At 30.2% G+C, this 11,582-nt stretch overlaps 1 protein-coding gene across 1 annotated transcript; it reads right to left on the bottom strand.

Annotated features, from left to right (window-relative positions):
* Window positions 1–4,014: 4,014 nt before the first annotated feature.
* Window positions 4,015–9,196, bottom strand: LOC107962413 (Golgi SNAP receptor complex member 1-1). The gene is made up of 5 exons (XM_016898797.2): window positions 8,996–9,196; window positions 6,895–7,134; window positions 6,270–6,437; window positions 4,980–5,093; window positions 4,015–4,392 (listed from the first exon to the last, which is right to left on the bottom strand). The coding sequence occupies exons 1-5, from the start codon at window positions 9,032–9,034 to the stop codon at window positions 4,279–4,281; spliced, it is 675 nt and encodes a 224-aa protein (XP_016754286.1). The 5' UTR covers window positions 9,035–9,196; the 3' UTR covers window positions 4,015–4,278.
* Between the last annotated feature and the right edge of the window lie 2,386 nt (window positions 9,197–11,582).

Genomic DNA, 11,582 nt, shown 5'->3' with positions numbered 1-11,582 from the left:
TAGTCTTACTAAGCCTTTGTCTGCTAGGAGCTTTCAACACTTTAGAGATCAATTAAGTGTTATAGCTCTTATTGATTTTGAAAAAGAAAGTATGGAGGATGTTAGATAACAACAAGCAATTAGTTAGTTTGTCAAGTCATTTAGTCAGTTAATAGTTAGATAAAGTCAGTTGGTTGTTAGCTAGGTAGTTATTACTCTATTATGATAGTTACTACTCAATTGTTGTATAAAAGGGTGCTAATGACTTGGTAGATTTCTTGCCGGTGCAACTAAGTTCATTGTGGTCAAGTTCAAATCTTCTAGAAGCTAAGATCTCGTCCAATTTCTCACTTTGGTTTCCATATTTCTTAAGAATAACTTTGGTATCATTTAACTCTTGCTCATTTGCTTTCAAAGCTACATTATTTTTAAGAATGATCTCATACTTTTCCTTGATAGTCTCGTCAAGCATCATGTTAGCCTTCTCAAGTTTCACAATCACATCATTTTTCTTTGATTACCTCTACAAGCTTTATATTTTCTCCTTTGAGTCCCACAATTTTGTCCTCCAATAAAATTACCTTTCTTTTAGGTCTTCATATAAACCTTACTCAGAATAAGTGGAAACATGTCTCGAAGCCCCTACCAACATAAACCTTTGTTGAAGTTGCTATTGAAACTAAAGTTGTAACAAGTTTTTCAATAAAGTTGTTTTGCAAAAGTTCTAACTCCACATTTAAGCATACCATTTAAAATATTACAAGTTAAAACCGCCTGCGAAAGTTTATCAAAAACTAATATTGTAACATAAAGTTGGACAGTCAAAGTTTCTAACCATTATTATCTATTTTTATTTTTAAAAGGAGCCCCTACCATACAAACTTGCTATCCTAGTTCCCTTTTTTCTTTAAAAGGAGCCCCTACCACCATATATTTATATTATAAATGGGGCGTGTTTGGGGTTTGAAAACTTCCCCACATCACACGTGAAAGGGTGTGTGCTTTTTTCAACACAAATGTTACAACTGAATCAAGCATATGGTCCATGGCCAGATAAAAGGAAACAAATGTTATTTTCAGCTTAATTTACAATATTAAAAAAATTAATTTCTGAAATAGATTGTGGATGAGATTAATTAAGAAAATTGTATGTTTTTTGGGTGGAGCCTTTCTCATAGGCGCCACCACCTTTTTTTGTAATAATTTTATTTTTGTTTTTATAAAGAAATATTTTTTTTAAAATATATATATTTATATGGTTCAAAATACGGTCAACGGGTCAAAATACGGGTTGAAAATATTTTGTTATAAATTGTTAGTTATCTTGTTAGTGTTTTGTGATTTTTTATTAATGTAAAACTGTTTTGTTAATTATTTTGTTAGTAATTTATGTTAGTTTTTTGTGTTTTGTGATTTTTTAGTAATGTAAAATATTTTTAAAAAATGTTTTTATAGTTATTTTGTCAGTAATTTATAATTAGTTTATAAATTGTTAGTGTTTTGTGATTTGTGATTTTTTAGTAATGAAATTTTTTTAAAAAAATAATTTTATAGTTATTTTGTTAATAATTTATGATTAAGTTATATAAATTGTTAGAGTTTAGTTTAGTGTTTTGTGATTTTTTATTAATGTAAATTTTTTGTAATGTAATTTTATTTTTATTTGACAACTTTTATTGATAGGAGTCACCCGAGGCACCTATCGAATAGGAGTCACCAGTGGCGCCTACTGGATAGGCACCACCTATTTCATACCACATTCGTATATATATATATGGGTCATGTATTGAACCAAGGAAAAATAATACAAGTGGTGGCGCCTGAGAAAGGCGCCACCAATAAAATAATATTTTTTTAAAAGAAAAAAATTATTATAAAAAAGGTAGTGGCGCCTATGAGAAAGGCTCCACCAAAAAAAACATATCATTTTCATAATTAATCCTACTGACAACCTATTTTAAAAATTAATTTATTTTATATTATTTATGTAAATAACCTTATTTTCTACTTAAAGCATGCAGCTGGTATCCTTTTATTACTGATAATTAAAGTAGATTTATATTACTCAGATACTCAGTTACATATTCATCTTATTATATATATTCCAACTTCGGATTGCCGTATTTTTTAAAAAAAACACATAGGTAAAAATAATAATAATAATTGAACTTTTAAGAAAACCCTCAAATATTAAAAACACATTAATTAAACTCTTTAACTAACAATTTTCACCATTGATCATTATTGTGCTAATGTTGTTGTTAACAACCGTTGAATCAACTGTCGTGATTTTGACATGGTAGTCCAAATCATTAACTATTGCTGACATGAACAACCATATCAATAAAAATTGAAAATTAAAAAAATATATATTAAAAAGTTAAAAATTCAAGTCTAGAATTAATCTAGATGTCAAACTTGGACAAATGGACATCCAGGTTTATTTTCATCTAGACTGATATTTGTACAAATTCATTCCAACATAATTTTTTTAAATTATAAATAAATTTAAAATTAAAAAAATATTTAAAAAAAATGAGAAACTATGATTCCTACTTTTCTTACCATCTCAGATAAATCTCTTTTGTTTTTAACAAGTTTTTTGATGTTCTTGGTGCTGATTTTTTTTTCCCTTAATTAAGACGTTGGTATTTAATATACCTTCAAGGTGATTTTCTCGACCAACAACTAACTTCAATGCATAATATAAAACTGTAATATCGGGAAAAAACAACACTTATTTTATGAGTAGACATGTAAATAAAATACCAATAGGTGATTGGAAAATTGCATGAAATTTGTTATGTATTTGGATTGAAATAAATCTTAAGAGTCACTATTATTAAAAGGAATTTATCTGAATACCACCATAATTTGAATGGAATTAGTTTTAGACTATAAAATAGACGAAGACATCAATGGTTATAAAAAAAACTGTGGATTCAAATTCCAGAATTGACCTTAGTTCAATTGGCATCATCGTTATTATAACGACAAGGAAGACATGAGTTAAATATGTTTTTTCCTTTAATTTAAAGGTTGAAAAAGAATTATGAATAAAAATGGCATTGTATGTGTTTTACAAAATTAGAAATACTTGACTTCCCCTTTCTATTTTCTTGAGTTTTGACTCTAACTTTAATGAGATGATTTTTTTTGTTGTTGTTGTTGTCAATGAACCTTATATTCGAAAGTTATAACCTCAAAACAGATGAAAACACTTATAATTATAATAAAAAAAACAGTGAGTTTAAATCCCATAACTGATCTTAATTTAGTTGATTGAACCTTATTTCAATTGATACCATAGCTATTGAAACGATGAGGAAGAAATGGGTTAAATATGTTATTTTTTCTAATTTTAAGATTGAGAGAATTATGAATGAAAATAACATTGTATGTGTTTTGCAAAATTAGAAATACTTAGCTTTAGCTTTCCCTCTCCATTGTACTGAGAGAGAATTTTTTTTTTATCAAGGACAACCTCAAACATGGAAACCTCTCTTACTGCTCAAATAATGGTATATAGGTTTTAGTTGCATCAACATGTCACCAAAAAGTATTATTGAATTGAGAAGGAAGGAAAATAAGAATGAATAGTCAATGCAAGCAAAGCAAAGGTGGAAATGAATCATTCTTGCCTGTTTTGCTGGAAACCAATAGCCAACACTAATTTCTTCCCAAAAGCTATTAACATAGTAACAGATATATAAGATTGTAACATGGCTTTGTTTAACAGATAGTATTAAGATATATCCTTTTCCAATTCTGTCCTCAAGATAAACGTTTGTGTATGACAATAGTTACATACATTTGAACCTTCAAGATATGTCCCAAACCTATTTTATAGTTGAACAATTTTCAGTTTGATACCCAAAGGATATGCCATTTTTTTGTTTGAACCGTTGGCCCCTCGTATGTGGCAAATGATAGTAAAAAAAAGAAAAAAAATTTAATAAAATTGTGACACATGTAAATAAAGCCACATCAAGAATAAAGCACTCAAAACACGGGTAGAGCTATAGACAAAAGCAATGAAATGAAACACTCTTTTATTTGTAGCTTTACTCATTTAACATGGATGATACCCAAAAAACGAAATAATAAAGCATATGTGAATGTTGAAATTTACCTATACTGGGAAACCCATAGTGAAGGCAAGATGCAGTGCCCACTAGAAATGTCAATATCAACTTACACAACATAAGATAATAACCCTTCTTAGCACCATACACCTCGAATGGATCCTGTTTCACCAATCATTGGCCAGCAACATAACATACATGCATACATACTTTGTCACTTGCTCAACCAGTAGATGAAGATAAGAAATGTGCATACAGATGCAACCAGAGAGAGAATGATGGTATCCATAGACTTTTTCCTCTTTATTGCAGACAGAATCTGATTTACCTGCAAAATACAACATGATGGTGTAGACGTTAAAACATGACAAACCAGTTGAACAACAGTCACAAAGATGTTAGAAAGAAGGCTTCGAGTAAAAGGTTAAACTGTCCCAGAAACTATATATGCAGTCAAAATGAATTTCTCAAATTCACCAACATAATGTTTGGGAACTTGGATTTCAAAAGATTGATTTGGATTCTAAAAATAGTGTAAATTGAATGATAAAACATATATAATTGTAAATTTAGTAGTGAATTTGAAATTCCTACAAATATTTGTGAATTTGAAATTCATCCTTTTACCTTTCAAATATATAATCATTATTGAATCTCAACTAATTTTTGCATAATGTATGCATTTATTATTTTTATAGTAAATGAAATTCAAATCTTCAAGTTCATGTTTCCACACATTGCATAAACTAGTAGTATATTTAATCATTTACGATAATTTCTTGCAGAGATTTCAAACAGTGTGGAAAAAATAATAGAAAAATAGCATGCGAGACGCCTAAACCTTAGGTTTTTAAGAGTACTTAATAACTGCATGAAACTTGAAACATTACTAGCAACATTGGTAAGCATTCATACCGTTGGTAGGCGGCTGCTAACATTGCTGAGCTTTGAATTAATCCCCCCAAAAGTAGAACGTTGAAGGACAAGTGCACCAAGAGTTGCTTGAGCTTGTGAAATAACATTATCCATCTGCAAAACCAGCATTCAGTTGGCAACTTAAATGAACTAAAAGTGATTGATAGTTAATAAAGTTCTTGATTTTTTTCAACAAGATCCATTATCATCTAATTTAAAAGAGAAACTATCCAAAATATGGCTGGTTAAGAAAACAATCCGTACAAAAGAGAAAATCAGCAAGCAGGAAGTCAAAAGTGTAGTCTAGCTTATACATCTGCAAACCCCAACAATAATGAATATTTTTCTTCTTTAGACAGGTGAAAAATACGCAAAACAATGAAGTTTTATCAAGATGTTTCTAATGGAAGCATACACTACTAAAAATGGGTAGAAGTAACAGCAAGACTACCAACTTGTACCATATAAATTGGATATATATATTGGAAATCAATCAAGCTGGTAAGAAAACTTCAATTCATTTACATATCTCACCAGAAAATTTATAAAAATAATTTAGATAGATAGAAAAAGAAACAGGTTGCACTAAGACACATAACACAGCAGTTCTGATCACTATTGTCAAAAGAAAACAAAGGAAGGGCACTTGAATTAGAATATGCCTAGTTGCTTACTAAAACTAAGAATTATTCCGACACGGCAAAGAGAACTAAGTTAAGAATTTGAAGCTTAATTAGCCTCTATATTAGGAAATTAACAAGTTTATCCCAGCTCCTATCTTTCATCACTTTTTAAGGGTCAAGGTATATCAACATCTTTGAATATTCTTGAACAAAATCAAATACTCCATAAGTCATAAACTATAATTGTCATGTCAAGATCCCAAATGTTGAAATCCTCTAATTAGTTGAATGAGAAAACACCTGCAAAATAGAACTATAAAGAACATATATCAAATTCTCAAAAGATTTTTTGACATAAATTGTGCGGATGTTGCTAAGCTAACATTTTCAGACTGGTAACCAACTGCAAACCATTCTTTTAGATCTTAATATGAAGAAAATGGAATGAAGGTATAACAAATGAGAAGATGACAGGAAAAAAGCCACAATTAAATTCAGAGTTTTTTTTATTGATCTGCTCTATTTGTCTCTCCTCGATCTCATTACTAATTAGTTATTAAAATCTAAGTTCCCATCATTAACTGACATTTAAGGCATTTCTGTAGAAGGAATAAAGTAATTTTGTCATACTCACAATATATCGTTAACTACGATTTATCTTACATACATGTCCTGTATTTCGACTGATGGCCGCATGCTCCTTAAGTAGAGCTTGTTCTGTGGAACCAACACCTTCTTCCAAGTCTAATCTAGTCCGATCAAATTCCCTAAAATCCTCCAGTAGAGAAGCGTGTTCTTGTTTAGCTCTAAGGCTAGAGCGAAGACGATAGAACTCCTGCACTTCAATCAGGTCTAATATCAGGTTAGTTTCTGCGCAGTTCAATCTAGTAACTCCTGTTAATGTTTTCATGGCAAAAGAATGTATATTTGGAGGTTCAAAAAGGTGCATATAGAAAGCTACAAGCCTGCAAGTGTCTACAGACATATGAAGATGCCGAACTAAACTAGTATGCAGGGTAGAAAATGGTTGCAGAAACAAAGTATATTTGGTATATTTGCAGGATGAGAAGAAATGTTGCATCTAGCATTCACTGTAAAGGCTCTTAACCTCTTCTTTTCTTTTATTATCAGTTACAAACAGATTGGGAGACATAAAGTCACTTTTATTTTAACTTTAAATTGAAAGACGGGAGAAGAAAAGCTTGTGTTACAGGGACAAAAATGAAAAAGCAAAGAATGAAGATTGCCTGGCAGACAGAGATAAATAAAAAATATTTTATGAACCACAATACCTGAGTGAGATCTTGAAGAATTTCCTGATGCCTAGTCAAGGTATGAGAAACCATTTCAGATCCACCAGATGAGACCCAGTCTTGCATTTTCATATTTACTTCTTGTAGCTGTTTTAGTAGTCGGTCGATACCAGATTCAATACCATTCTCTTCCAAGTCATTTTTTATCGAAGCCTTACTGGAGACCAACTTACGATATGAATTCATTTGCTCATCCAACTGAGCTTCGAGTTTCCTTGCCTGCAATAACAGTGCACAAAGTCATTCATTATGCGACTATTACCATTTTAGGATATATCCAATGTCCTTCAGGCAAATAAAAGGTTCTTAACGCCAAAGAAGGTCATTTCAATGGCATAATCTCAATGCCATAAATTTAAGGATGTCAAATTAATTGCCACTAAAATTTGAAAATCTAAATGAAATATTCCGAGAGGAAAATAATGAAGCACCTCTTTCAACAATATTTTGATATTGGTGACTCAAATCATGCTCTTCCAGTCTTAACCTAAAAAGATTATCAGGAAGCATATTGTACCTTGTCTAATGTAAGGTTGATTGTTGAACCAGTTATATAAGCTAGAATGGTAATGCACTGATGCTACGCATGGCAACTAAAACTTACAAAATTCATAACCCAGTTAATTAGATAATGCAGGAAATGAAACATTACAGTTCATTTTCTCCTTATAGAACTTTTTAAAAGAAGTCTATTACAATTTTCAACAAGAAGGCTTATCCACAACCATTAAGGAAGATATGTGATTTTATGCGGGACGACCACTCAAGCAATTTCAGTCTAAAATTAAATTCAATCAGCAAGTTAGAGGAGAAATAACAGCTACATATATGGTTCCTTTAAATTTTGACACAGTTCAAATTCTTAAAGAAAGATAACAATTTTCAATTTTGCTATATCCTTGCAGACTAGGAACCTAATGATTTTCAGGCAAGCCTTCACACCCACCGTCAAATTTCAAACGGAACTCTACATCAAAATATGGACTTACGCAGAAAAGTCATCTATTTATATTTTTTATAAAATCCTGTTTACCTTATTCAGGGAAGGCAATCAATTAACTCTTATCAGCCATCACTCTGATCTACATCAGTTACGATAGCAAACTAATCGAACACTGATATCATCATATTTAACTGAACGACATCATTAGTACCTCGAATTTTAGTTGCCAGCAAGTAATTTGACACAAGGTTAAATTGGATTTAGTTTTATTATATTGCAATATCAACCACACAGAAAATCCAGAAGATAAAGTAAATATTTTAACAAAGAAATACAACATTCGTCTTCATCAATTGCTATAGGAAACTTCCAGCATTTCCTCCTCACAGGTAAACTCCCATTCTCAGCAGAAAAGATAAATTTGGAAAAAAAAAAAACTTCATCTATTTGTAATTAGAGATGAAACTAGATTCACAGACACCATAGACCGGACCATTCATTTAGAGCAAAAAATATGCGAAGGAAAGACAAAACAGAAACACATGAAACCTAGGTTAACTGGTGTCAGATATGAGTATGTGTTAAACAAACTATGCCCATTTGTTCTAAGCTTTTTCATATATTAGGAGAATTATACCCCCACGGCCCACAGATCTCTCAAAATTAAAATGAACAAACAAAATGTGCAACAAGTTTTAGTAAAACAGTAAATCTTAGCTAAATCTCTAATTAGTATAAACAGTTCCAGAGTTGGAAATTAACAAAAAGTTTTAATTTTTCTGTACAAGCAACAAATACATAATCTATATTTGTTTCCCCAATAATATTACCCAAATAGGGGAAAAAACAGGTTCAGTACATTGAATTTCCAGATTTCGATTTCATTTGAACAAATTCCAATAAGAAAACTCAACTACTTCAAAAAAAAATGAAGAAATTTTGAAGATCTGATAGAACAAAAACAAAAAAAAATTCGTTTACTTCATTGAAATTTTCTAAAAATACCAAATAAAGAAACCTGAACTTCCTAAACAATTCACACCAAATTCAATCAAATCTAATAGAATTATATAACCCTAGGTTTTTCCGATGCCAAAATTTCTATATTTTTTCTAATCAAACAGAATCAAAACACACCTGTTTGCGTAGAGCATCCCATGAGACAGGCACTTCCATCGTAATCCACAGATCGATCGCTTAACAAATTCTTCTTCGTTCGATTTTTTTTTTTTCAAAGCCTTCGAAATTTCTTCTCTTTTTTTTTTTAAATTTTTGGAGGATTCTATTTATTTATTTATTTATTTACTTACGAGTTTTTCAACTATTTTGATTTGATATGTACAAACAAATATATATAAAAAAATTAAAAGGAAAAATAATTAAAAAAATATTTGAAGGACTAAAACGCTTCGTTTTGAAGAAGGCTGTAGGTTGAAGGGTTGTTTGGGGACAGGGATAGGTCGTCTGCTCTCTGAACCCAATCCTAACGGCAATTAGGTTCAAAGATTGATTTTAGGTTAAAATTTTCTATTAGTCCCTGTACTTTGCAAAAGTTATAGATTTAGTCCGTATATTTGATTAATTTTAGTCCCCTTGCATTTTGAATTTTGAAATTTTAGTTTTGGCCCAAATAATAACCGTTAAATATGTTTAATTAAATTCAATTGCTAGTCATGTACTATGTATACAGTTGTAGATTTAGCCAATATTCACCAATTAGATCATTTTAAGCCCCTATATTTTTTTTTTAAAATTTTAAAACTCCAATATTAATATAAATGATGGTCGTTAATCCATTGACTGGATTTTTAGTGAGAAATATGTGAAAGTAACAAATTAACATGGCATTATACATATGATAATATGTTTGCCGCATCAAATTTTAGAAATAGCATAACTTAATAAATTTAACAGTTATCATTTGGTGAGGACTGAAATTTTAAATTTTGAAAAGTACAATAACTAAAAATGACCAAATTAAAATATAAAGGCTAAATCCATGATTTTCATAAAAGTATAGGGACTAATGCCAAAATTTAACCTTAATATTATTATTTTTAAAATGCCATTTAAAACTTGAATTTAATAAATGTCATTGATATATAATTATTTGGAGGGTTTATAAAATAAAATTAAAATATACGCATGATGATATTTGAGCTCAAAACATTATTAATATATTTACTTTATCATTTAAAATAAAACCTTATTTATTAATTTATATTAATTTTATAAAAATATTTATTACATAATTTTATTTCTCATCTACATCGTAAAGGGTTTAAAGCGAGTTTTAATAGAATTATTATAATATTTTCTTTTTCTTTCATTACATTCAATAACCACTTAACCAACTATTTGATTTAGGTGGTTGATTTCTGTTTTGGTTAAAATAATTCATTGGGTAAGTTAAAATGATTAGTTATTGATTTAAGCAGGTTAGTTTAATGGTCAGAGTATTCACTGTCTCAAACTGCACTAATCATGTTCCTATTAAGGTTTTTCCCTCTTGTAATTCACCAAAAACAAAATTTTATTTAATATTTTAAATTACACCCCAGACTCTAACTCATCTTTTTTTAATTGAATCACTTCAAACCATCAAAAGTGTCAGTTCATATCTTAGAGAGTTTGATCAAATTGGTTCTTAATTTTGTTAGACCAACTCAGATTGGGTTTCTAAGCTATGAAAGGGAAATTACCCTCCAAAAGAATAGCTGGGTACAAGTTAATATCTAGTCCCTTGAGGAAGAGATAGCCTACTAAATTGATTACTTGGATTCGAGTACGAGTTTCGAATAAAGACATGTGTATCAGAAAATTTTCTAAATTTTTCCATGTATTTTAAGTATCATTCAAATTCATATACTCATATCTTTGTGTCCAACACAGATACTTCAAAAACAATAAAGAGTCCGAACAATACTAATACCTGAAAAGCAAGTAATTCAAAGAGAGATAACAAATGCCTTCCAAATAAGCCATTGTAGCCTAAATTCATCATATCATTGTCATCCAATTCTTTATGGACAGAAGCTATATATATATATAGCTATAAAGTACCTGAAAAGACTGACAATCAATGGAAAATGGGCATTAAGGTCCATGCAATGTTGGCCAATATCCACTAACATAGAACAGATACACAAGGAAAAGGTGGAAGAACAGGGATAAAGATGGACATCTAAGGGAAAGCTTATGCAAACATGTAATCTAAATGCAGGGAACTTTAAAGATTTGGATGGAAACATTCTAACTGTAAAAGTACTATGGAGGCTCTATACTAGGAGCCAGATTGCATTTTGCTCCGTTTACTCAAAAAATGGACAAATTAGCCCTTGTATACTAGATTAAAGAGCAAACTAATCCTTTCTATTAAACATCAGTTTTTAACAGTAAAAATGGATGAAAGTTTTAACAGAATGACACTTTGCTCTTTGATCTAATGTACAATGATTAATTTACCATTTTTGTGAGTAGAGGGGACAAAATGAAATCTGACTCCCCATTCTAACACTTTTGTAATGGACATCAAGCTTAGCAGCCTCAAAAGTAATGCATTGCTTTCAAAAGCTGCTCATAGAAGATGGCAAAAACACATTCTTAGCTAGAACAAGTATTGCTATCATCGAGATTAGATTCCATCATGTGATGCACCACTAACATGTATATAAACCACAAAAAGAATCTATGATGCAGAAAAAGAGAGAATCAAGGAGAACAA

The sequence above is a fragment of the Gossypium hirsutum genome, chromosome D06 (genome assembly GCF_007990345.1).
Source record: "Gossypium hirsutum isolate 1008001.06 chromosome D06, Gossypium_hirsutum_v2.1, whole genome shotgun sequence".
NCBI lineage: Eukaryota > Viridiplantae > Streptophyta > Magnoliopsida > Malvales > Malvaceae > Gossypium > Gossypium hirsutum.
This window is presented reverse-complemented; position numbering and strand designations above follow the sequence as displayed.

What these genes read in the sequence shown, in the direction of transcription:
- LOC107962413 (XM_016898797.2), bottom strand. Translation starts at nt 9,034, where the DNA reads ATGGAAGTGCCTGTCTCATGGGATGCTCTACGCAAACAG. An exon ending in TCAGTCGAAATACAGGACAT is followed by an intron (nt 5,094 to 6,269) that starts GTATGTAAGATA and finishes CTGGTTTTGCAG; the next exon opens with ATGGATAATGTTATTTCACA. An exon ending in TTAGCAGCCGCCTACCAACG is followed by an intron (nt 4,393 to 4,979) that starts GTATGAATGCTT and finishes TGTATTTTGCAG; the next exon opens with GTAAATCAGATTCTGTCTGC.